Source organism: Euprymna scolopes, chromosome 5 (assembly GCF_053919585.1).
Source record: "Euprymna scolopes isolate OS-2025 chromosome 5, ASM5391958v1, whole genome shotgun sequence".
Classification (NCBI taxonomy): Eukaryota; Metazoa; Mollusca; class Cephalopoda; order Sepiida; family Sepiolidae; genus Euprymna; species Euprymna scolopes.
Genome location: NC_136486.1, coordinates 2235684 through 2260923, shown reverse-complemented (window position 1 = coordinate 2260923; position 25240 = coordinate 2235684). Strand labels below are relative to the sequence as shown.

General features: G+C 35.8%; 1 protein-coding gene across 1 annotated transcript; it reads right to left on the bottom strand.

Moving 5' to 3' along the window:
- Positions 1 to 376: 376 nt before the first annotated feature.
- LOC145276688 (uncharacterized) lies at positions 377 to 21910 on the bottom strand. Its single transcript, XM_080127868.1, has 4 exons — positions 20754 to 21910; positions 13152 to 13239; positions 9717 to 9813; positions 377 to 727 (listed from the first exon to the last, which is right to left on the bottom strand). Exons 1-4 carry the CDS (start codon positions 21500 to 21502, stop codon positions 594 to 596), a joined length of 1068 nt encoding a protein of 355 aa, XP_079983994.1. The 5' UTR covers positions 21503 to 21910; the 3' UTR covers positions 377 to 593.
- Between the last annotated feature and the right edge of the window lie 3330 nt (positions 21911 to 25240).

Genomic DNA, 25240 nt, shown 5'->3' with positions numbered 1-25240 from the left:
CAGCCTCTGTCCTATCGACGAAACGTTGCATCCCTCTGCCTGTTCTACAAGTATTTTAATGGTGAATGCTCTAACGAACTGCAAGCACTTGTGCCCCCACGACGTGAACACCCTTGACAGACCCGACAGGCTGCAAAATCCCACCCCCACACTGTAGTGATCCCTAGATGTAAAAGATCTTTCTACTCCACTTATCTCGGCATTTTTTCCAGTCGTCCTGGTCTTCTCCTTGCTACTGAACTCAAACAGTGCCGATTCAGGAGAGGTGTGGTTGGCGATTGTGCAACCCCTGCCTCACAATTACACGCGCTATTGCCCCTAAGGGGTATCCTTTGTCTTTCAAGACTGAATAGAAGCATGGAAACAATACAGAAAGTTATGGAATTTTTTTTTTATTACAAAAATAAAATGAAACTTTTTTTTTTCACAACTTACATACTTTCAATAAAATTTGAAAAATTTGTTGAATGTACAAATAACTGTCTTGACAGTTTCAGCTGTGAAAACTCGATTCTGAAAGTCGCTTGAGTGATTTATATTTTTTTTCCAAAGAAAAATCATCGATAAATAGATCTGTGATGCTTTTAAAGTCTTTAACGAAAGTGCATAGATTTCTTATATTTGGTGCTTGGCACAAGTCCTTGGTGTTTTAGACGACGTACAGCTTCTCGAAGATGTTTTGGCTGGAGAGGTCCACTTTCATTCCACTGCTCCAAGACATCCAAGGCTGAAAAGAAATGCAAGTTAAAGAAATTCAATTTGATTTCAACCGTGAATTCCATATGTAAAACAATGCAACATTTTGAATGTAGATATTTCAACGAGTTTATGGTAAGTTTTATTTTCTGTTTTTTGACATTTGAAATATCATGTGAAGGAAGTTAGGAACAAGCAAATATTATGTGATACCCCCCCCATCCCAAGTGTTGAGAAGGGAGAAGAGGAAAAAATAGTATGACAAAAAACAAACGGAAATAGGTTTATCGGGAGAACAAAAGTCTAGGAAATAGGGTTGGTGGAAAAACAATGGATAGAGGTACTTATGCATTTAACGAATCAGACGTAACTTAACATTCGGCTCAGATTTTTTCCGGAACACGATGTCAATAGCTCGGGTTTAGCCACTGTCTAACGTAACATGGTGATCAGCCAATGCGCGTGCGCACCCAAGCAGCAGATGAGAATTCCAATACGAATTGGAAGAAAGAAAAAAGGAAAGAAACAGAAAATTCCATTGTTTCTTACTTTAAATTCAAGAAACGCTGATGCTAAAATAATGGAGACAAACTTGACCATCTTATCGAACCAGCTCCTGGAGGCTGTGATACAGTTTTGCCAACAAAGAAAATTAATAGCAGAGTTTATGAAGTGCTCAACCTGTGGCCAGGAATGCATACTAACCAAACGAGCAAGCCTCACAGATGGGTACGACTGGAGATGCAGCAACATAAAATGTTGTCGTTGAGCAACTATTAGAACGGGGACCTTCTTTGCCAAATCGCAGCTGAGGATCGTCTGCATTCTGAAAATTATTTACCTGTGAGCATTCAAGATAGTGACTACAAGAAACCTCCAGCATAAATGTGGGTTGCGCTCCTACCACACAAGTGTTCATTGGAAGAATTTCCTGCAAGACATTTGCCGGGATTACTTTTTCAGGAATCCCTGGCAGATAGGAGGCCCAGGCCACACAGTTGAGATCAACGAGTCCATCTTCAACTGCCAAAAACATAACATCAGCAGACTTCTGACACCAGTCTGGGTCTTTGGTGGATACGACTCCACCGATACTAAACAGGACTGTTGATCCCTCTTTCCACTAATAAGAAAATACATTCTGCCGGGGACCACAGTTATATCAGACTGTTGGAGGGCCTATATCAAAGTGGGAGGAGAGGGGTATCATCATTTAATGGTGAACCGCAGCCTTAACTTTGTAACGCAGGCAACAACAAATCATGCGGAACGGATGTGGAAGGAAGCAAAGCAGCGCAATAAACAAGAATGCGGAACCAACCAGGAACTTCTGGACAGACATCTTCTAGAGTTCATGCCGAGACAAAACTTTGGTAGGCATCCGTTTGACTCCATATTAACTTACATTGCTGTAAGCTACCCGGCTGGTAGTTGATCTCCCACCATTTTGTCTTGAATATCTGGGTGAGATGCAGAATTATAAACCAAATGCTTTTAACTCTGCGTTAAATTCACATCTGAGATGTACAGTACTTCTGCAAGTACTTATGTTAGTGTTGAGCGTGAAGTAGTGTTCACGGTTTTCTTACCGCTAAAAACAAAAAGTAATAAAAGTAATAAGTTAAGTAATAAAGGTATGCGAATTTAGTAGTGAAAACTGATAGACCCATCGTTATTAAAGTTGGTTTGTATTATTTTTTTTAGAAGTTTCCGCTTATGCTTTGATTTTGTTTGAAAGATTAAAGTTAATCTCTAAAAAGAAAAAATGTGTTTTTTTTACACGTGAAAAAAAAGTTATAATGAAAAATGTTTTCACTGCAGCTACAAAAACTTGGAAATTCAGCTAAATTTGAAAGTTAAATAAATTAATTGTAAAAATCCCTTGAAAGATAAATATTAGTATTCTGGAACTATTTCAAAGATAATTACTAAAATAAAATCCTAAGATACTGAAAAAAAAGTGCAGTTTATTTTGATTAAAAAATTGCTTAATTATCCCGCCAAAAGCAAGAGTTTATTAACAGACATTGGCCTTCATTCCATCAAAACAAACAACAACTGATGCGCAAACTTTCTATGAAAGCCCGAAATATCAAAAAGTTATTTTTTTATTTTTTACATGGGGTTCACCACTTATCAAGGCCCGAAGGCCACTCAGGGATAAGGGTTATTGCATGTACAGTAATCAATGAGATAGTATTGTAATAATCATTAGTATTGGGTGTTTAGTTAGAGTGTCTTACTTAAGGGGGCGGTTTATCAGGAGTTTGTTTATGTTGGACTTGAAGACGTCCAAGTTGTAGTCAGGTGGGAAACAGGCAAGCGGCAGGGAGTTCCACTGGCGTGCAGTTCTAATAAAGAAGCTTTGCTCATGGAATCTACGTTTGGATTTAGGCACAGATAAAGAGTGGGGAAATTATTGACAGTAGTTTCAGCCAGATGGGTGTTTCTCGTGAACGATTGGCGAGGGGGGACGAGGGATTGGAGCTCAGACGAGCACCTGCCATGGAAATAACGATAAAACAAAGAAAGGCTCGCAACGTCTCTTCTGTGGGAGAGAGGTTGCAGGGAAGAGAAAAGGGCATCCCTCACTAAACCACAAAGTCTATTTTGTACTCTGTCAAGGCAGGATAGGCTGTTTTTAGCAGCTTCTGCCCACATGTGGCAGCAGTACTCCATCCTTGGACGTACTTGGCTTTTATACAGATAGAGAATTGTATCAGTAGTGAGATATCTTCTGGAGTGGTAGAAGGATCCCACCATTTTCCCAGCGTCCCTGGCAACAGATTTGATGTATGTGTTCCATTTCAGATCAGGAGTAAAGGTCAAACCCAGAAGCTTGTCAAAACATGGAGCCTCCACAAGACGGGAGCCAACCATTTCAATTGATGCCAGATGAGGATCAGAGCGTTGATGATGTAAAGATAGAAGCTTGGTTTTGGATGACATAAAAGTAACCAGCCACCTCTTCCCTCATTGTACCACGTGCTCAAGATCAGAGGAGAGAGAATTAGAGAAAACTTTGTCATTTTTAAATATAAAGAGAAATTGAAGCATTTATACCTTAATTTCTGTATTTTTGAAGATTATAAAAAATATTCATTAATTTAAACCTGCGTTAGTCGCATGGGATGTTTTTGTCAGCCCAATTTTGCTTAAGTGTTCATAATTCTGAGTTAACAATTTATTTCTTTTCCACCCTCCCAGTACTCTCCTGACACAGTGAAGGTATAGCACACGTGGCATGGCGCAGTTATATCTCAGTTTTCCTTGGAGGTAAATCAGATTGAAAGGTTTATGTTATGAACTCATATTCATTTTTCTTGTTATTTCAATTTATGAAAACCTTTTCCATTCATCATAGATATTAAAAAAATAACACAAACTAGTGTATCCTGTGGGTATTTCTAAATAAATGTGATCGAAATCTAAGATTTTTTAATTTTTCTTCGTTTCATAATTTATTTTATTGTATTATTTTGTATTAATATCAACAAGTGATTCAAACTGTTCAACCGGGACTGTAGATATATTCTGAACCAGCAGGTTAACTATATTTTACAAAATAATGACACGATAATAAACATTTTCGTATTGGGGTGAATAAACACTCCACGGGATTAATCATGTTTGGAACACCCAGGTGACTAATGCAGAGTTAAAAAGGAGACTTTGTTGGTTTGGTCACATTGCACAATCTAGAATGCATATATTTCATAGAAATGTATGTGGTTGGTTGGTTGGTTGTTTTTGTTTTACAGCATATCAACCCTTTTCGGGTTATTTAATGCCGAATCCAAAGATTTTGAAGAAAATTTTTTTAATAGAATATATTTGTTGTTTTCAAGTCGGTTTCTATTCAACCCATAGTTAGGACCCTAACAGGTACTACCACTCCAGGTCAGAGTGGACCTGGGAGCAATGGTAATTAAAGGGTGGCTCCACACTCCCTAAAGCCCGCAAGCTGGGGCCTCACCACTGGATATAGTTTAATGTCATATCCAGGACCAGAAATGTATGTGATCCTTAGACAATTAGCATAAATTCTTATCAACAATCAAGACTCCAAGGTGTGATATATTTTAGACACAATTTTATTTTCATCAACAAAGGTAAAGTTGAAAAAAAGAATGAAAATATTGTTTGAGAAATAGGTAAAAGCAAATGGAGATATTCCAAGGTTCCTCAAAGTGAACTTCGCAGAGCCACAGGACTCGTTGAGTGAGGCTGAGTTCAGGAAGAGTCCATTGGAAGCATCGAATCGGGTCAGTGGCATTTCCACCAGGACAACTCCATCCTTGTCACTGACTATTCGACCAAGATGGGCATCAAGACAGTTCCTCACCCTCCCGATAGTCCAGACCTTGCTCCCTGTGACTTTTTGTTATTCCCTAAGCTAAAGGAAAACCTTAGAGGCTGTTGTTGTGAGACAATTGAGGAGATGAAAGAGGATGTGATGATGAAGATCATTGACATGCTCTCACAAGAAGCCTTCCAGAAGTTGTTGGAATCGTACAAGTGCATTGCAGCCAGAGGAGATTACTTCATTCATTTAATTGGCAAAGAATAACTTCACAAGTAATTGCTACTTACAAGGAGAAAAAGTCAGCGGAAATTTATTGGGTTATGTACAAAGAGATACTATACAGGGGAAAAACCGTGGAGGTTCGACCAGCGTCTGTCCAAGACCGCCTTGATGACCTGGTTTATGACCTCATCGAATAGCTGGTTCCACAAAGATATCACTCGAACCAAGAATGCTGCTTGGCATTGAAACCTCTGGGAACATCAAAGCTCGAACTTTTTTGCATGCTCACGGAGCCTGCAATCTGAAGCAGGGGTGAAGAACAGGTTTTGGTCCAGGTCACACCGTCCCTGGAAAATGTAGGCAAGGATGAGGTTGCTTCAAAGGGGACTAGGGTTTCATGGGTGTACTATCAATAAAAATGCCCATACAAAAAAAGTCAGGAAACTTATTGAAGGCACCTCATACATCTTGTAACGTTCCTGTGACGTTTATCACAATGTTGGATTTGAGGACAACATCGATCCTCTACACACTCAGCTCCACTTTCTCTGCAGATCTCTGAGCCACCAACTGCCTCAAACTGGGCACTGTCCCAAATTGTTCCCTAACATTGTGAACTGCTGTAAAACTAAAACTAACTCTAAAATATATTGATCTTCTTTGTCCCATCATCGCCACACCTTGATCAACAATCCTACCACAGCTTTCTTTTGCGTTCCTCAGTGAACAATTTCTTATCCATTGTCTTTCCTCCAACACAATTTTCTCGTGTCTTCTGTCGCACCTCTTAGATAACTTTGACATAATGGCAATACCATGTGTCACCCCGTATACAACGTTGTAGATCCTAATGTTTTGTGCTGAGGATTTCTTTTCTTTCATCTCCTATGGCACTACCTGTGTCATCATCCTACATGCATTAGTGACTGCCGATGTGGTGCACTGGCTCACAATTATAAAAAAATAAAATAAAAATAAAGCAACAAAAGAAAATACAAACTCTGATACTTTCTGTCGATATTGGTTACATTTGAGGAAAAAAGTTTTTTTTTCTGTGGAGAAATGATTGTGTTGATGATTAAAAATCATCTCCCAGTGTTTCAACATGAAATAACTAAAAAAAGAACAAGGAACACATGAAAGAAAGCAATAAGAATGGAATTGAGACAAAAAGTTATAAATGAAACACAGGTTTAAGTTAGTTTGGAAGACAATTTCTAAAAGTTAATTAACACATACCACCATGTGTCCTGTGTGTCGTTTATTTTCACGCAACGAATACCGATAGTTCACTCAGGCAAATAAGCATTGTTTTGCACAATCAAATTTTCTCGTTGGAATAAAAAAAAGTAGAAACTTTCCTTTTGGGATGAGAGAGTAAAATTGATGCAACTAGTTGGGACCAGATTGTGGGTTCAGCGGAGAAAAAGAGAAACGATTGAGTAAGTCTTGTTTGTGTTAAGTGTTGATTAAGATTCATATTTCGGAGAAATGTTAATGGCAATTCGGTAGTCAAACTTTTTGAGCGTTTGTGTCACAATGTTTATGGAGAAATGTTGATTACAATTTGACTATCAGATTTTTTTGTTTGTGTGTTTTCCCATTTCACAGCTAAACATACGAAAAGGTGAATATGATGCCATTTCTTATGTTCATTTTTTTGTTTGTGTGTTTTCCCATTTCACAGCTAAACATACGAAAAGGTGAATATGATGCCATTTCTTATGTTCATTTTATTTGGATTCTTTTGACTTTTTGATTTTTATTTGCACAACGTTTCGGCTGATTTAATATTCTTCAGGTGTATCTTTCTGTAGAACTTGAGAATCTGTATGGAATTTCAAACAGAACCTTTATTTAATCTACGGGGGTAACATGTTCTTGTTTTATCAACCATGAATGCATAGTAGTTTTAAGTAATTTGCAATTGTATATCGAGTGTTACCTGCACTAAGGATTCAACCTTCAACTTCAGAAGAATGTAACTTTCAGAACTGAATGTTATCAAGTACTGTATATACTTGTGTATAAGTTGAATTTCTTGTAGATGATTTTAAGGTTATTTTTGAGGGATTGACATATATTTTTTTTTTTTTTTTACAAAGGCATCACCACATTATCAAGGCCCAGAGGCCACTCAAGGATAAGGGTTAAAGAGTGTACAGTAGAAATTGGTCAATATAGTAATCATTAGTAATGAAAATTTGGTAAATTTAATAACTTATATGGAACGGCTCATCAAGAACTTATTTACTTTAGACTTGAACACAACCATATTGTAGTCAGCCGGAAAGCAGGAAAACGGAAGACAATTCCACAGGCGTGCAGTTCTAAGAAAGAAGCTTTGTTCATGGAATCTACGTTTAGGTTTAGGCACAGATAAAGAGTGGGGGAAATTATTGATAGTGTTTACAGCTAGACGAGTGTTTCTTGTGAAAGTTTGGCGAGGGGGGACCATAGATTGAAGCTCAGTTTGTTGTTAAAGAGTGACTTGGCACTCGATCATAACATAGAAAACACCATTTTGTTTGTGCACTTAGTATATACCGCTAATCCTAGTATTTAATCACACTCCTTCCGAACCCCACTACAGTGTGTTTGCCAGCATGTAAGCACATCCTGTTTTCCAGTGGGAGGCTTAATAATAATTGGAATAGCTCTCATAATGTTCACCCTCTAGACATGGCTATAGGCCTAAGTTTGAGGTTATGTATTCGGTGATGATATGACATTTTTTTTTAATAGAATAGGAAATGTAGTGTTTACAATATGTTATTCTCCTCTAAGTTCAACAAGTTATAACAATTTAATGATAACTATTTAATGGCACGTAACGCATGCATTCACATTATTACGGTATATTACGGTTCATGTAATGTATGCATTTACGTTATTACGGCATGTTACGGTTCATGTAATGTATGCATTTACGTTATTACGGTATATTACGGTTCATGTAATGTATGCATTTACATTATTACGGTATATTACGGTTCATGTAATGTATGCATTTACGTTATTACGGTATATTACGGTTCATGTAATGTATGCATTTACATTATTACGGTATATTACGGTTCATGTAATGTATGCATTCACATTATTACGGTATATTACGGTTCATGTAATGTATGCATTTACATTATTACGGTATATTACGGTTCATGTAATGTATGCATTCACATTATTACGGTATATTACGGTTCATGTAATGTATGCATTTACGTTATTACGGTATATTACGGTTCATGTAATGTATGCATTTACGTTATTACGGTATGTTACGGTTCATGTAATGCATGCATTTACGTTATTACGGTATATTACGGTTCATGTAATGTATGCATTTACGTTATTACGGTATATTACGGTTCATGTAATGTATGCATTCACATTATTACGGTATATTACGGTTCATGTAATGTATGCATTTACATTATTACGGTATATTACGGTTCATGTAATGTATGCATTTACGTTATTACGGTATGTTACGGTTCATGTAATGTATGCATTTACGTTATTACGGTATATTACGGTTCATGTAATGTATGCATTTACATTATTACGGTATGTTACGGTTCATGTAATGTATGCATTTACATTATTACGGTATGTTACGGTTCATGTAATGTATGCATTTACGTTATTACGGTATATTACGGTTCATGTAATGTATGCATTTACGTTATTACGGTATATTACGGTTCATGTAATGTATGCATTTACGTTATTACGGTATGTTACGGTTCATGTAATGTATGCATTTACGTTATTACGGTATGTTACGGTTCATGTAATGTATGCATTTACGTTATTATGGTATGTTACGGTTCATGTAATGTATGCATTTACGTTATTATGGTACGTGGAATCTACAGAATGTCATTGATCAAAATGTCCGATTAGCAGCATTTGTGTTTGTTGCATGTAAGTGTACAGCGGATTGGTTCTATATATGAAAATCGAATAGACACTTGCGTTAATGCACGTATTATTGCTCGTGGATGCAGAGAAACAATTTATAATATGTCTTACAAAAAGAAAAACAATAAAAAGGAAATTATCTGTGCAAGAAAAAGCCATGAGACGGACCATTTAACTTGGTTATACACTGGTAATTCCTAAAGTAACACAATTTTTGGTCTTAAAATGCACATTGACTTATACACAAGTATTTATGGTACTTTAACCACTACGCCACAGATCCGTCGATTCAGTGCAGTCGACACTTGATTTACAATTGCAAATTACTTAGGATGTATACTCAGTCATGGCTGACAGAACAAGAGCATTTTACCCTTGTGAATTAAATAAAAGGTTCTATTCGAAATTCTGTATAGATTCCTGAGTTCGACAGAAAGATTCCTGAGTTCGACAAGATACAACTGAAGAAGGTCGGAGGTTACATTGACTGAAATGTTGTGAAAATAACACACAATACACAAAGAATTGAACATCATCTAAAAAATTCAAAAATGTAGTTTCTTACCTTCTTCAACAACCTCGCCTACAAATACTTTAGCAATTCCTGACATTGCAATGACAACATTTTGAGAAACAGAAGAACCAGTAATCGACTGCATCAGCTGAAAATAGAATCACAAAAAAGTTTACAAAAAAAAAAGTAAAAAACATCTCACAAATGAAACACAATGGAGACTTGCTATGATTTCAAAGGTTTTATTGGAGAGAAACTTTGTTTTAGAGGGGAAGAGACTAGTTAATTCCTTTTTACTTGTTCTTTTACTTTAGGATTGAGAGACACAGATGGCAGACATCGAGGTGACATTCATTTAAATTCTTTCTACGTTTTCAGATGCATATCGCCTCTCTCATTTCCCAACTACGACTTTATAGAAATTCTGTTTTGTCCTGCTAAATCTGTGACCTTTCTTTTTTTTTTTTTTAATCAATTTTCACCCCAAACAAGGCACAGTGCCACTTTGAAGTAGGGGTTACTATCGGGGACATAAGTTGCAGGGGTATTATGAAGAGAAATGAGTAGCAAGATGTCTGTTCACATTACACTTAAACTTCTGCATGTCAGTACAGTTGGGAAAGTACAATCCTGGAAGGAAGTTTGAAAGTCTAGCAGTTCTGGGAAAGAAACTATTGGAGTAGAAGGCTTTCTTACACATAGGGATCTCTACTGTGAAGGGGTGAGACTCAGCTGCTTGTCGGGTTTGTCGGGGGTAGTCACGTCGAGGGGGTACAAGTGCTTGTAATTCATCAGAGCATTCGCCATTAAAATACTTGTAGAACAGGTAGAAGGATGCAACATTTCGTTGGTGGGACAGAGACTGAAACTTAGATGACAGTTCAAGACCTATTAGGTTGGCGACTCTCTTTTAAAGCCTGTCCAGGAGTGACAGACAAGCAGCAGATGCACCAGCCCAAATGTGACAACAGTACTCCATACATGGGCGAATGGTGGCCTTATAGAGGTACAGGATACTTTCAGGTGTAAGTAATTTTCTAGCACGGTAGAGAGAGCCCACCTTCTTTGCAGCAGCCTTGGCAATGCTCTCAATATATTTATTCCAGTTCATGTTCGCTGTAAACGCTAGGCCGAAGAGTTTAAAGAAATTATTTTCAGGTAATGTGTTCTTGGCCATTGCTATTGGTGGTAGAGAAGGTTTCTTGTAATTAGTGAAGGAAACAAGTTTAGTCTTGGCAGCATTGAATGTGACCACCTATTTTGTCCCCATTCCACTACGGATTGGAGGTCATCCTCTAGTGTTTCTGCCATTTCCTTATATATGTGTTCATTTGTTTTCCCCTCGTGCCTGTTATAGAGAGTGGTGTCATCAGAAAATATACCCATTTTCGAAACAATTTTATCAGGGAGGTCATTTATGAATATTAGGAATAATAAAGGTCCCTGAGGTACTCTTGCATTTATATCATTGTTTAGATATACGACCGTCGAGGACAACTTGGATTTTATTCTTACTTAAGAAGGATTTAATTATTAAGTATTCTTCCAGTGATATCATATGATCTAATTTTCCTTAGAAGACCATCATGCCACACCCTATCAAAATATATCAAGGGCTACCGCTCTATCCTCTCCTGTTTTGTCCAGTGAACGGTATATACATTTAGAGATTACAGTTAAGATATCTGCTGTTGAACGGGCTTGCCTGAATCCATATTGTTTGTCAGTCAGGAGTTTAGCAGCTGTAAGATGTTGGACTAGGGCTTGATTAATTAAGGACTCAAATATTTTGGTGAAGAGCGGGAGAAGGCTAATGGGGCATTAATTTAATAAGTCAGTTCTTTCACCAGAATTGAAGACTGGTACCACAAAAGCAGTTTTCCAGCAGTCAGGAAAGCAAGATCCATTAAGGCATTTATTGTAAAGTTTGGAGAGAACTGGAGCAACCTCAGCGGAGCATTTTTTTAATAGCACAGCTGGGATGAGATCGGGTCCACTTGCTTTTGAGGTGTCTAGGTTTTTATGATACCATGTACATGAGGGGATGATTTTCAAACCGTCTAGTGTGGCGTCTGTCTGCAAAGGAAAGTCAGGGAGGGAGTGATGTGCCAGGTCCAGTGTGGAGTTTGAGGCAAACCGACTGGCAAGCAGGTTAGCCTTCTCGGTTGCCATGCAAGCAACCTCATGTTTGTTTGATAGTGGAGGAATCATTGACTGCCCATTATTTACTACACTGTTGTAGATTTTCCAAAAATTATGGGTTCCTAATTTCTGTGCTTTGATGCATTTTCTGGTGGCTTCAGTGTATTCTGTCTTAGCTGTCGCTATTACTCTCTTACAATTACATGACCTAATCTCTGTCATATCATATTATTCAACACGTGCATTTCTAACAGGTTTTGTCTAGCAAGCTAACCTTTGAAGCCTGATCTCAATCATGCTAGCTGCAGGTGGGTCTATTTCCATATGTTGTCAGGTTGTCGTGACATGTACCATGTAACCCTGGCTGAAATTCATACTAGTTAATATGATCACTACTTACCAACATAGGGCCCCAATATATAACTAATAGATTGATTGCAAAAGATCAAAAGGCATGAACATGTTGCTATAATGAGGGAAACTATTGACAAAAGTTTCTTCCTCAGAAGTTTACAAAAGTAAAACTTCAAAATGAAAAAAGGCAGATGAACTATAAACACAATAGTACTCATGCATTGTATGAACCAGAAGTCCGTAATTGTGCATATTATGAACCAGATTTCTCAGAATTGTTTGCTCGGGTGCGACTGGCAGGCGACATCACTGCCGCAATATGCTGAAGACCATTAAAAATCCTAGGAATCCCGATCAAATTACAAAACAATAGAAAATAGTATTTATCGAATACGAAGTACATTATTGAAAAAAAAAAAGGAAAACTAATCAACAACAACCTACCATAAGTTTCATGAATAAATATTGTTTTATTTTTTTGTGTAAATAAATAGAAATATATTTTTTTGCGTGATTAAAATCTAAAGCACGTTTGCACCTTACACACCGGTTATTTTTTATGGAGTAGGATTAGAGTTTTGTTTTGGAGTTAGGGTTGCGTTTGAAGTTTTGGTTAGGGTTAGGGTTTAGAACTTGCTCTGAAATCTTTAATATTTTTTTTAGGATGCTTAAATTCATTGTCGTGTGCACCTTTGCTATGACTGATTAAATTTAAAGAACATTCTTTTCTTTCAATTTATCAACTGTCATCTGCTTTGCTTCATATTGGCTAACTGCATCCGTTATCGCTTCCTGGCTATCGACTCAAAAACGCGAGTAGTTTCCTGTCCAGTCATACATGACATTTATAAAAATTCCAGTATGCAACAGTAATGACATCCGGTTTGTACAATGCACGAGTACCAAAAAACAATTAAGTAATAAGATTAAAGATATGGATGGTAAGTTAAAGATGGATTCGAACACTTGACTTCCAAAATAGATACTTACCCTTTTGATGGCAGCTTTAGGAAATGCTGACCGTCTGTACATTTCATAACGATTAAGTTGATCTTCGGAAAAATTTGACACAAGAACTCTGCAGAAGAGAAGACAAAATCCCATTAATAGAAACATGATTAAAGAAAAACATTTTTCGATGTTGCATGTATTTTTTTAAAAACTTATTTACACCCCAAAGGATATTGCCACTTGGAACATAAAAGGCTACTATTTAGGATCATCTGTAACAGGGACTGAGAGGAGTTAAGCAACAAGATGTTTGTTCATATTACATTTAAACTTTTGCATGTTAGTAGAATGTAATAATGGTGTGGAGAACCACAGCAATAAGCGCCAACAATTGACATGTGCCCTCTGTAGAAAAGCGCTGATATTCAGAACTCGAGTTTTGCCTGACGGTGTATTGTGTACCAGTTGCATCTGGCGGTGTATCGTGGGACAGTTGCGTCTGGCGGTGTATCGTGGGACAGTTGCGTCTGGCGGTGTATCGTGGGACAGTTGCGTCTGGCGGTGTATCGTGGGACAGTTGCGTCTGGCGGTGTATCGTGGGACAGTTGCGTCTGGCGGTGTATCGTGGGACAGTTGCGTCTGGCGGTGTATCGTGGGACAGTTGTGTCTGGCGGTGTATCGTGGGACAGTTGCGTCTGGCGGTGTATCGTGGGACAGTTGCGTCTGGCGGTGTATCGTGGGACAGTTGCGTCTGGTGGTGTATCATGGGACAGTTGCGTCTGGCGGTGTATGGCATATGGGCACTTTTATTGATAGTACATGCATAAAACTCTAGTCCCCTTTAAAGTAATCTCCTTCAGCTGCAATGCACTTGTTTCAAAAAATTCTGGAAGACCCCATGGAAATCCTCTTATGTGATGATGTCAATGACTCTTGTTACAACCTCTTTCATCTCCTCAATTGTCTCATAACGACAGCATCTAAGGTTTTCATTGAGTTTAGAGAATAACCAAAAGTCACAGGGAGCAAGGTCTGAACTATAGGGAGGGCGAGGAACTTGATGCCCATCTTGGTCAAATAATCTATGACAAGAATGGAGTTGTGGACTGCACCCTTGACACAACTTTGTGCAAATCCTCTGCATCTTCAGTTCCTTGTGAATAATTGTATACAGTTCCCACACTGACATCAAATTGTGCACTTATTGTCTCTATAGACACACGACGATACTTATCTATGAAATTCTTTATTTAGCCAATCAACTCTGGTGTTCTGACTTCCTGACTCCTCCCACACCTCTCATCACCCCTCAGACTCCCTGTCTTCTTTGAATCTCTTATGCCACTTAAAACTGATGCTAAATTCATGCAAGGTGGTTCAAAAGCGTTCTGAAGTATTCCATATGTTTCTGTGCCATTTTTTCAAGTTTTGAACAGAATTTTATTGCATATCGTTTTTTTTAAAGTGTACTCATACCTAGATTGCATTTTAAAAATTCACCAGCTGTGACAATTGGGCTTTAGTAGGGTGTATTCCAATTCCTGCTGTAGCTGTTCATTAGAACCTGAAATCATAAAAATTGGCCAATCATCTCAAAAGATGTATAGGAATAACATACTGAATTTTCAGAAGTCTACAACAATTTTAATTTTTGAAGGCACTTTGTAGATGCACTTTCAGCAGTCTTGTAACTCTTCCTTTATTTTGTTGCTTAGTCTTCACATTCCATGAATGATGATGCTGACAAAGGGGAAGAATTGCTGTTTTTTTTGTTCAGAATCTATTCATTCAATTGTTGGTTAGTTTTTGACTTTGAAGTAGTATTTTTTTTCAATTCTTAGGTTAAGTAGCTTCATGCCTTGTCTGGAGCAATTTTGATTTGAAAATTATGCTGAAATCTTATCCAGTCTTAAATTGTAAATCTTATTTGAAGTTGTATTATTTGAATTATTTCAACTACTATTCTTATCTTGGATATTATTCTCACAACGTTTCAGCTGATGTAACCTCTGACCTTCTTCAGGTACGTTTTGTCAAACTTGTGAGTTTTACATTTTTTAATGAGAACAATAGTTCAAAATATTAAAAATTATCAATCCTCATCTCTAAAATCTGAGACGTTAATGTTCATTAATTTTCTTTAAAAATAATTTTTTTAACGAGTACATCTATTCTATAAAAGAGTTTAGAATTCAACCTAATTACAAAAAAAAAAGAAAATGCAGAAAAATCTTTATGATGTCACAAAACAGAAATATCATATTCCAAAAGCCACATAAATTGATTAAGTATTGTATTTTCTATAAAAAATCATTTTTTAACATTTTTCTTTTTTTAAAGAAAATCATTTTTAAACGATTTAAAGCAATTATTATAAATTTGGTAGCATTACAAGGCTGATCTCACAAATTTGAGTTGCCTTTGTTTGTTTTCAAGATGGTGACACAAGACAACGCTATGGTGGGAATTTTGTTTAATTCGATCAAAAAAAAAAAAAAGATAGAGACAGTGTCTGTTTGCGAATCTGAGATGGTACAATCTGGGAAGTATGCGGAAACTTCTCGCGGAATCTGACGCGAGAACCCCGATGCACAAAACAAAAACAAAAAAAACTTTTGCGCACATACACAAACGCTCGCACCCATTTTGTCTTTAATATATTAGACTAGCATGGGTGCCCAGCATTGCCCGGATGTTTGGAAGTGTAAAAGAAAAAAAAAGTTTTGGTAGGCAGGTTGGTTCGAACCTGAAGCCTTGAGGCGAAGGAGGAAAAGAAAGTGATAGCCTGATAACTTACTGCGACGCTACGAGGGCAGCAGAAGTGAGAATGATTGAAAATGATTAAAAAGTTATGTGACAGGTGTGCGTAATTTTAATGAGGTCAAACATTATGCCATAGGGGAATGAAATCACGCACTTAACTTTGGCTGCAATCCAGTTTCTGCATATTTGTTTGTTTCCCCAGGATGTTGGGAGAAAGCCAGCTCTCCATTAAAAGGGGAGTGTCCAAATGAATATTGTCTGATATGCCGGGTTTTCCCCGCATTGATCAAAGCTCATTGCTTTTTGGATGTCCTTGGCACTCATGCCAGGGGGTTTGTTTTTCTATGGATTCAGTTTTGCTTATGGAAAAGCCAAACAAAGATGCGGAGAGTAAAAAATAGAGTGAAAATAGCGTGTAAAAGTCGTTCAAAGAAACACAACCTCCTTTCGTAAATTGTAGATATTATAATCTACGGAGCATTATAAAAAGTTTTAAGAAACAGTATCCCCCCACCCCCCGAGCGCCCCCACCTTCAAAAGCCTTTGCCAGACATCCACAAAAAAATGTGTACACACTAACACACATTTTCGCTTTTATATTATAGATGGGACCACTAATTGGAATATCAGAAGTTTTACAAAATATCAGGAATTTGCACCAGAGCTGAATATTTCCGACACGATTCAAAACGATTCCTAAATACATAGATTGTGCATCAAAATATATTGCGAACATTGAAGTCTCCACAGACGTGAATGTTAGCCGAAGGATGAGCAGACAGGATGTGGTCAATTTTCTCAGATATGTTCTTAAAGATAGTAACTCCGCTGTTATAGGGGCGATAGAGGGCAAAGATAAACACAGTGGTGTGAGCAAGTGCAATCCAAAAGCACATACACTCATGAGCAAAGAAAAATGGACCAAGAGTGAAAGAAGGAAGAAATCGATTTTTCAATATTTTTCCATGAGTTTTTGTTAATTTTAACTGAAAATCTATTTTGCAGATTATTATTATAGCATATTATAAGTGAAAAAATTAATCTTAAAAATCGTAAGACCACATCTTGGCGCGGATATAAAAAACCGAATTGCAGGATTAAGGCAGTCCAAAATAACTTACAAGCAGATTTTTGATATTTTAAGAAAAGAAAATGTGAAAACATCTTTTTCTGCAGTAAAGCGAATTGGTCAAAGGTTTGATGTCGAATGCTCGGTAAAAAGGAAATCTGGATCTGGTTGCCCTAGAGCATCCACTTTGAAGGATGACCACAGGCTTAAATTAACTGTTTTGAAGGATTGAAAGAAAACTTATGTTGACCATAGCAAAGAATTCAAAACAAGGGCTGGAAATTCTGTTTCTAGATATAGACTATCTAGACGAATGAAAGAAATGGGATTTTCCTCCAAAAGGTGTGCAAAGAAGCCAATTTTTTCTAAGAAGAATATCAATGATAGAAAGAGATTTTTCTCATGTTATGGCAAGAAAGATACAGACTGGTTCAAAAATGTTTTCTGGTCAGATGAATCAAGATTTTGTCTTGTTAGTGATGCTCCTGATGCTCCCGAATGGTGCAATGGAAGAACTGGAGGAAGATTTTTACCAAGTTGCATAAAAATGACAGTTAAACACGGGAATGTAGGGATAATGGTATGGGGAACTTTTACTACAGCAGGAGTTTGGGAACTTATTAGATGTGAAAAGTCAATCAATACAAAGGAATACATTTGAATATTAGAAACAGAACTGTTACTAAGTATTCAGAAGCTAGGAATATCCAAGAAGATTATTTTTCAACATGATAATGCCTCTGCACACACTGCTAAAGTCACAGAAAAATGGTTTTCTGATAACTCAACTGATGTGATATTTTGGTCAGGTCAAAGCTCCGATTTAAACCCAATTGAGAAGATTTGGGTCATAATATCTCGTGCATTGGATGGAAGAACTTTTTTGAACAATGACAAACTGTGGGAAACCGTGCAAAGCGAATGGAATAGCATCTCCTCTTCAGTATTCCACTTTGGTTGTGAGTATGTCTAAAAGGATTGATCTTTTAAAGAAATCAAAAGGGAATGCGATTTCATCCTAAGGATTTATTAAAGTAAATGTCTTGTTCTGTGTTATTAGTCTCGTTCAAGTTTCCTTGTTCAATTGTTCTTTGTTCAATATAGCTTTTAGTGCAATAAAATGTATAAAATTTGTTTGGCCCATTTTTTTTTTTGCTCACGAGTGTATAGGGTAATTTAGGGTCTTCTCTGGAGATGTTCCTACCACATGGAAAGCCATCTCTAATGTAGGCACATATTCCATACCTATGGTGATCTTGGGGGTCAGATTTGGATATTAAACAAAATCAAATAAAAAAAGACAAAAGAATCGTTTTTGGCATTGGAAAATAGACACAAATTTTTCCGATTCTGATATTGCCAAAAGTTCTGATTTTTCCAAATCTAATTAATCGTCCCAATACTACTCCTGTTCACATTTTGAGTGTCATTCTCACAATATTTTGGGCAATATAATCTCCAACCTTCTTCAGGTGTATCTTGCTGAACTCGGTAATTTGTATGAAATTTTGAATGGAACGCTTTGCCATCATTTATATGTCAGTCATAAAAGTTTTAAGTTATTCGCAATTGTATCCTTAATATCGCCTGTACTGAGGATTGAACCTTCAACTTCCAAAAAAGTATCAATTAGAACTTCATTCAACTTAGTACTTGATCTCAACATCAAAAAAATTATAATTGCACAAACACTTTATTACATACTTACCTGTTAGGTTTAAAAAAAGGCTGGACACCAAAATTTATACAAATTCACCCAATGATTTTTTTTTTTTATTAAATAAATTAAAATTTGCAGTAAATGATTTCTAATATTATTATAATGACTGTGTGCTGAATTATGTCCCTTAAGTGTTGAGCTAATTGTAAGCAGAAAATGGCAGATGAGACATTCTGCCATTAAAGTGCATTTTTTCTTATTTAAGAAAAAATACTTGGTGAATTTGCACAATTTTTAGTGTGATGTCTTTCTAAAAACCTAACACATAAATACACAATAGAATTTTTGTGCAATTTTGCAGATTTTCTTTCTACGAGCAGTTTTAAAATCACGATAAACCTGGATAAGTGTTGAGCACTTTATCTGGTTCAAATTTAGAATTCAACCCAATTTTAAAATCATTTTTAAATGATTGAAAGTGATTAATGCGAAATCAGTAGAATTATAAGGCTGTTCTCGCAAGTTTAAACTGTGGAGTTATCAGCCCTTGCTTTTTTTCAAAAGGGGGGCACAAAATAGTCCCTTTTTGCTAACTGATAGAATTTGATTTTCTTTGTTAAAAATGAAACTACATGATCAATTTACATGATTTTTGGAATATAAGATCTTCATTTCCTGACGAGTTAGTACATCATATAGATTTTTTCACATTTTGTTTTTTTTAATGAGGTTGAATTCTAACTACAGACCCTTTGTCTGTTGCACCACAGATCCTTGCTGACAATAATACTCAAGATGAGAATAATAGGTTGAATAACCCACATCTAAAAAATTCAGAAATGTGATAACTCAAGTTTATAATTTTCTAGTTACCGAGCAAATATCGGCAACCATTGTGGCTGATCTATACAAGCGCCATTATTTTATTTATTTTTTTTTTTCGTGGCCTGTACACTGCACCTCCTCTTATATATTGTTTTTTCTTTTACTCTTTTTTTTCAATTCTTTCAGCAGCTTATTATCGATTAGACACTAGTTTATCAGATTATGCCAGCTTCAGATTCAAATTCAAAGATTTATATGAAGTGATCAGTTTTCAATAAAAAGTTTTAGTAAATCGATCCCCCATATTAGAACCAGTAAACATTTGAAAGCTAAACTGTTTTAAACAAAAAGCCAAATTCGTGAAATTTTGCCATTTTCAGGATTGCCAAATTGGTCTTTTTAAAGCTAAATTTATCGAATTTAGCCATTTAAAAAGTAGTATGGCCTTCAAACATTGGTTCTATTATGGGGGATCGATTTACTAGAATGTTGTATTAGAAACTGAACACCTTAAATATTGATTTTGTTGGGTTCTTTTGGGGGGATAATCTGGTAGATTAGTGTATAATCGATAATAATCCGTTGAAAAAATATATAAGTGGGGGTTTATTGTACAGATCCATCATTTACTTTATTGGAGGCCATGCCTCCCCTCTCTGTTTTTTTATTTTCATCTTTTTTCAATAGATTATTATCGAATGGACACTACCAGATTATAAAAAAAAAAAAATTTTTTTGATGTCAGCATTTAAATATTTGTAGGAGTGCTCAATTTCTAATGCAACGTTCTAGTATATCGATGATCACCCATTTTAAGATCATTCGACGTTTTTAGGCAAAATTTCACGAATTAACCCTTTTAAAAGTAGGGTTTTTTTTTTTTAGATTACTTTAAAAGGCGAAATTTGAAAAGCAAACAAAAACGGCTAAACTACTTTAAAAAGGCTAAATTCGCGAAATTTGGCCTAAAAGCATTAAGTGGATCTAAAATGGGTGCTCGATTTACTAGAACGTTGCATTAGAAACTGAGCATCCCTCATACAAATATTTAAATGTTGATTTAAAAACAATTTTTGATAGTCTGGTAGACTACTGTCCATTTTAATGCGCTGAAAAAATTGAAAAAAGACAAAAATATAGAGGGGGGGGGTAAGCTTCTTCAAGTCTATCAATACAAATTTTCCAATCCACATCTCAAAAATTCAGAAACGTGTTAACTAAAGCTTATAATTTTCTAGTTACCGAAACAATGTGGCCGATTTATACACGCGCCATAAGTTTAATTTATAGATTTTACAGATCAACCATTTTAGTTTTTACTTACTGCATTTTCAAGCGTTCTTCGTGTTTTTCACTTTTCTGCTTCGCCATCGTTGCTTCGTCGGCAGCATCATCTTCGAGCTTTCGTTTCTCTGCATCTTTTTGTTGATCGCTCTTCGCCTTTTCCTCATCTTTCCCGCCCGCATCTCCAGCTTCCACCTTAACGGTGGCCTCATCAGTAGCACTAGCAAGTTTGCTTTCAATCTCGTTAAACAAAGGAGTTGCTTGAGCTCCGATTTCTGTCTTCACGCCTGACTTCGGTTCGACTTTAACGGGAGGATGAAGGGTTTCTATAATGTCTAAACCAGGAAGAACACCAGGTTTAGTAGTAGCAGATGGAACCAAACCAGAAGACGGAGAAGGAGTTATTGGTTGAGTTTTTTCCGTAACAACTGATGATGGTGATGAAGGGGGTTCTTGCTTCACTTCTACGGCAGAATCTGTCAGGGGTTTCTCTGGTAATAATATATCATCTAGAGATGTACAAGAAATTGTGTTATTCGGGTAAATCACTTGAGTTGTTGAACTGTCGGCTGCTGTCGACGTTTGAATGCAAGTGGAATTAACACTGGTATCCGGGGTCGTCGTCGTTGTTGTAATCCCTGGTAATGTCATCCCTTCTTCTCCATGTGTATCCTCAAGTTTTGGTTCAACTTGTGTCAAAATATTTGGTATTTGTCCATCAGGAGGATTCATGCTGAATTCCAATTCATCCATTATCGACTCCACTTTTATATCAGGTTTAATATCCATTTTTTGTTTTTTGTTTTTTGTTTTTTACACGAAATTCAAAACAAATCTGGCAAATGTAATTTACACGGGTTGTTTATTCCGGAAGTGCAAAGTAGATTATTTCCCTTTATTAAAGTTGACCTCTTTAAAACCAAATTTTGCGAATTTGGCTTTTTTAAAGCCAAATGTAGCGAATTTTTCAACCGTTTGGCCTTTAAAAAATTTATTTAACTTTTTTTCTATTTGGCTTCAATTTTGGCTTTTTTTTTTCTGATTATCGTGCCAAAAAATGATTTTTTTTTCCGTTATAATAGCAAAATCCGAGAGTAAAAAAAAAAGAAGAGTTTTCATTGAAAAAGCAATATTATCTACTGACTATTTATGCCAATTTTCGAACCCCCAACTCTTTTGTCTCCCAATTTTTCGTCTGCTAAAATTTTAATCACGTGATTACGGTGTAGCGACAATAAAATAAACCCTTCCTTCAAGTCTCGCTTGTTATGGATTTAGCGTGTTTTTTTTTTGTTTTTTTTTTTATTTTTACATAGGCATCACCACATTATCAAGGCCAAGAGGCCACTCGAGGATAAAGGTTAAAGAGTGTACATTAGAAATTGGACAATATAGTAATCAATTCGGTAAATTTGTTAACTTATATGGAACGGCTCATCAAGAACTTGTTTATATTAGACTTGAAGACAACCATATTGTAGTCAGCCGGAAAGCAGGAAAACGGAAGACAATTCCACAGGCATGCAGTTCTAAGAAAGAAGCTTTGTTCATGGAATCTACGCTTAGGTTTAGGCACAGATAAAGAGTGGGGGGGAATTATTGATAGTGTTTTCAGCTAGACGAGTATTTCTTGTGAAAGTTTGGCGAGGGGGGACCATAGATTGAAGCTCAGTCGAACACTTTCCATGAAAATAACGTTACATCAGAGACAAACTGAACACGATATTGAAAATCACTTTATTGGTACTTATGCACTTATGTTACCAGGCTGGCAAGAGTTTTGTAACTATTCTGTATTTCACCTAACAAATTCATAAACAAAAAAGATATGGTAAAACTTGAATTTATATATATATATATATATATATATATATATATATATATATATATATATATATATGTACTTACTATATACTATATACTCACAAATATACTATAGAATTACGCCTTGCCTTAGCAGCTGATTCTAACACATATCTTATTTTTCTTTTAATAATATTATTGGAATTCTTTCCCCTTTTCCTTGAACCTATTTGTGAATTATTCCACGGATTTCGGCCTTTTGGATTATTTTGGACCATTTCCAACTATGCGATTCCCTTGGATTTTACTTGTGCGAATGGAAATTTAACTAACTTTCTTGGATTTGCATTTTTGGATTTTACCGTCATTGGATACTTTACCTTTCACCAGACAATCCATTCACGTGAAATCACTTTTTTCTTCACCATATTCCCTCTGCTTCACTTTTTGTTATCAAGTAAGATCTTTGACTTACTTATAGTTTGTTGTGGACTTGTGGTATAGAAGGAAATGCGTGTTCATCTCATGTTCAGGTGTCACCAATTTGTAGTGGACTGGGGGATATATTATATATATCCCCCAGTCGTACAAAAGCCAGGTGTCACCAATTTGTAGTGGACTGGGGGATATATTATATATATCCCCCAGTCGTACAAAATTGGTAAAATGAATTGAATTGAGGAAGGAACGAACAACGCATTTATTGAAATAAATGAACTAGAATTTATTTCATGAAGAAACAAATGAAAGAAAAAGGTACAGCACGTGTTTAGTTTGGCGTGCGTCTCTCGCTGTTAACTGGTGAGAAGGAAAGTCTATTGTTTTAGAGAGAGAGTGAGAGAGAGAGAGAGTGAGAAAGTCAATCCAGGCCATGGAGATAGAATGCGTGTAAGGTGTACTGTCTGTTGACTCTTGTCCCACACATAGTAACAGGGGATGTGACGCGTGCGGGCGCGCATGCCCCAAAAGGGAGTGGTTGGTCCATCAACCGCTTAGGTTGGGAGCCAAATCGAATAGGAGGAAACAGCTCAGGTCTCTTGCTTTTATAGTTGTTTCTGGTGGTCTTTTGCGCATGTGTGGATTTCCTTTAAAGGGAAGTGACGTTGCCCATGTGTGCGTACGTGTACACATGTGTGCATAAATGTTTGTACGTTAGCGTGTGTGTGCACGTGAACGTGAGTATATGCATGTGTGTGTATGTGCGCGCGTATGTTTGTGTGTGCATATGTGTATGACAAGAAAAATTGCTTGAGATGTGAACGCGTGTTTTTGTGCGAGACTAGAAAGGGCTCGTACAAGTTTAATCAAATACTTTTGCAAGTAAAATCCGATCCCTCATTTTGCTAAATCCTACCCTCTGATGAGAAGGAAAGTATTTCTTCCAAACTCTGCAGATTAAGGACTATCCACTTATTTAGTGTTTCCTTTTCAAATCAAATATGTTTTTAACTCTTTTTCAAAGTGTTTTTTTTAACACGTTTTATTAACTATTTGCTCTTATATATATATAATCATTTTATAATATATATTGTTCGGAGGTGAAGGGATTGACTTAGCGAGATAAAGGGCCGTTTGAATAAATTCACAATGATTTAAATTTGTAATCATAAAAAGACAAACATTTTATTTTCAGTTGCATGCACTTATGTTACTGAACTAGCAGTGTATTGTAACTATTCTGTACTTTCACCTAACAATTTAATAAACAAAAAAAGATATTGTACAACTTGAATTTAACTTGAAAACACTATTTAAAAAATAGCACGGTAACGTAAGTGCATAAGCCCCACTTTATTTTACATATTTCTTTTCCAAAGGACCATTTAAATAAATTGATTTAAATTTAAAGTGTTGTGTAATTATTTTTTGAAAAATGAGTAAAAAATAATGAGCCATATATGTAGAAAAGAAACTTTTATTTATTGTATTTATTATGTTTTTTTTTTGACATTTTTGTTCGTTTGTTTACTTTGTCATATATCAATTCAATTCAAATAAGACAAACTGGAAGGAACAAGAAATGAGTTAATTTTTTTCAACAGAAAACATTTTAAGTTCGAATGCGCTCAATTCAAAGAAATAACAAGTATTAAAATTTATTAACAGAAACAAACAACAAAAAGAACACATATATAGTTAATTTACATTATAAAATTCTGCAATTTGCAATAAAATGTTGAAGGTGTCGTATTGTTGTCACCACATGCACTTATGTTATGTTATGCTATTTTTTTAATAGTATTTTCAAGTTAAATTCAAGTTTTACAATATCTTTTTTGTTTATTAAATTGTTAGGTGAAAGTACAGAATAGTTACAATACACTGCTAGTTCAGTAACATAAGTGCATGCAACTGAAAATAAGATTTTTTTTTTATAATTACAAATTTAAATCATGAATTTATTCAAACGGTCCTTTATCTCGCTAAGTCAATCCCCCCACCTTCAAAATATATATATATATATATATATATATATATATATATATATATATATATATATATATATATATATATATAATTTAAAGGAGATTAGAATAATAGTCTAAAGAGCTAAGTGTATTTTAATGTAATAGTGAAATTACTAGTTTAATTAAAATACAGGAAATGCTCGTTGTAATTTAGATATATAATAAGCTCGATAGTTAAATGTCCTAGAGCTAATTCAATATTAAGTAATGTGATTTATAATTTAAAAATTAAAAAAAAAATTTTTAAATTTAAAAA

What these genes read in the sequence shown, in the direction of transcription:
- LOC145276688 (XM_080127868.1), bottom strand. Translation starts at nt 21,502, where the DNA reads ATGGATATTAAACCTGATATAAAAGTGGAGTCGATAATGGATGAATTG. An exon ending in GAAGAACGCTTGAAAATGCA is followed by an intron (nt 13,240 to 20,753) that starts GTAAGTAAAAAC and finishes TCTCTTCTGCAG; the next exon opens with AGTTCTTGTGTCAAATTTTT. An exon ending in AGGCGAGGTTGTTGAAGAAG is followed by an intron (nt 728 to 9,716) that starts GTAAGAAACTAC and finishes ATTTCTTTTCAG; the next exon opens with CCTTGGATGTCTTGGAGCAG.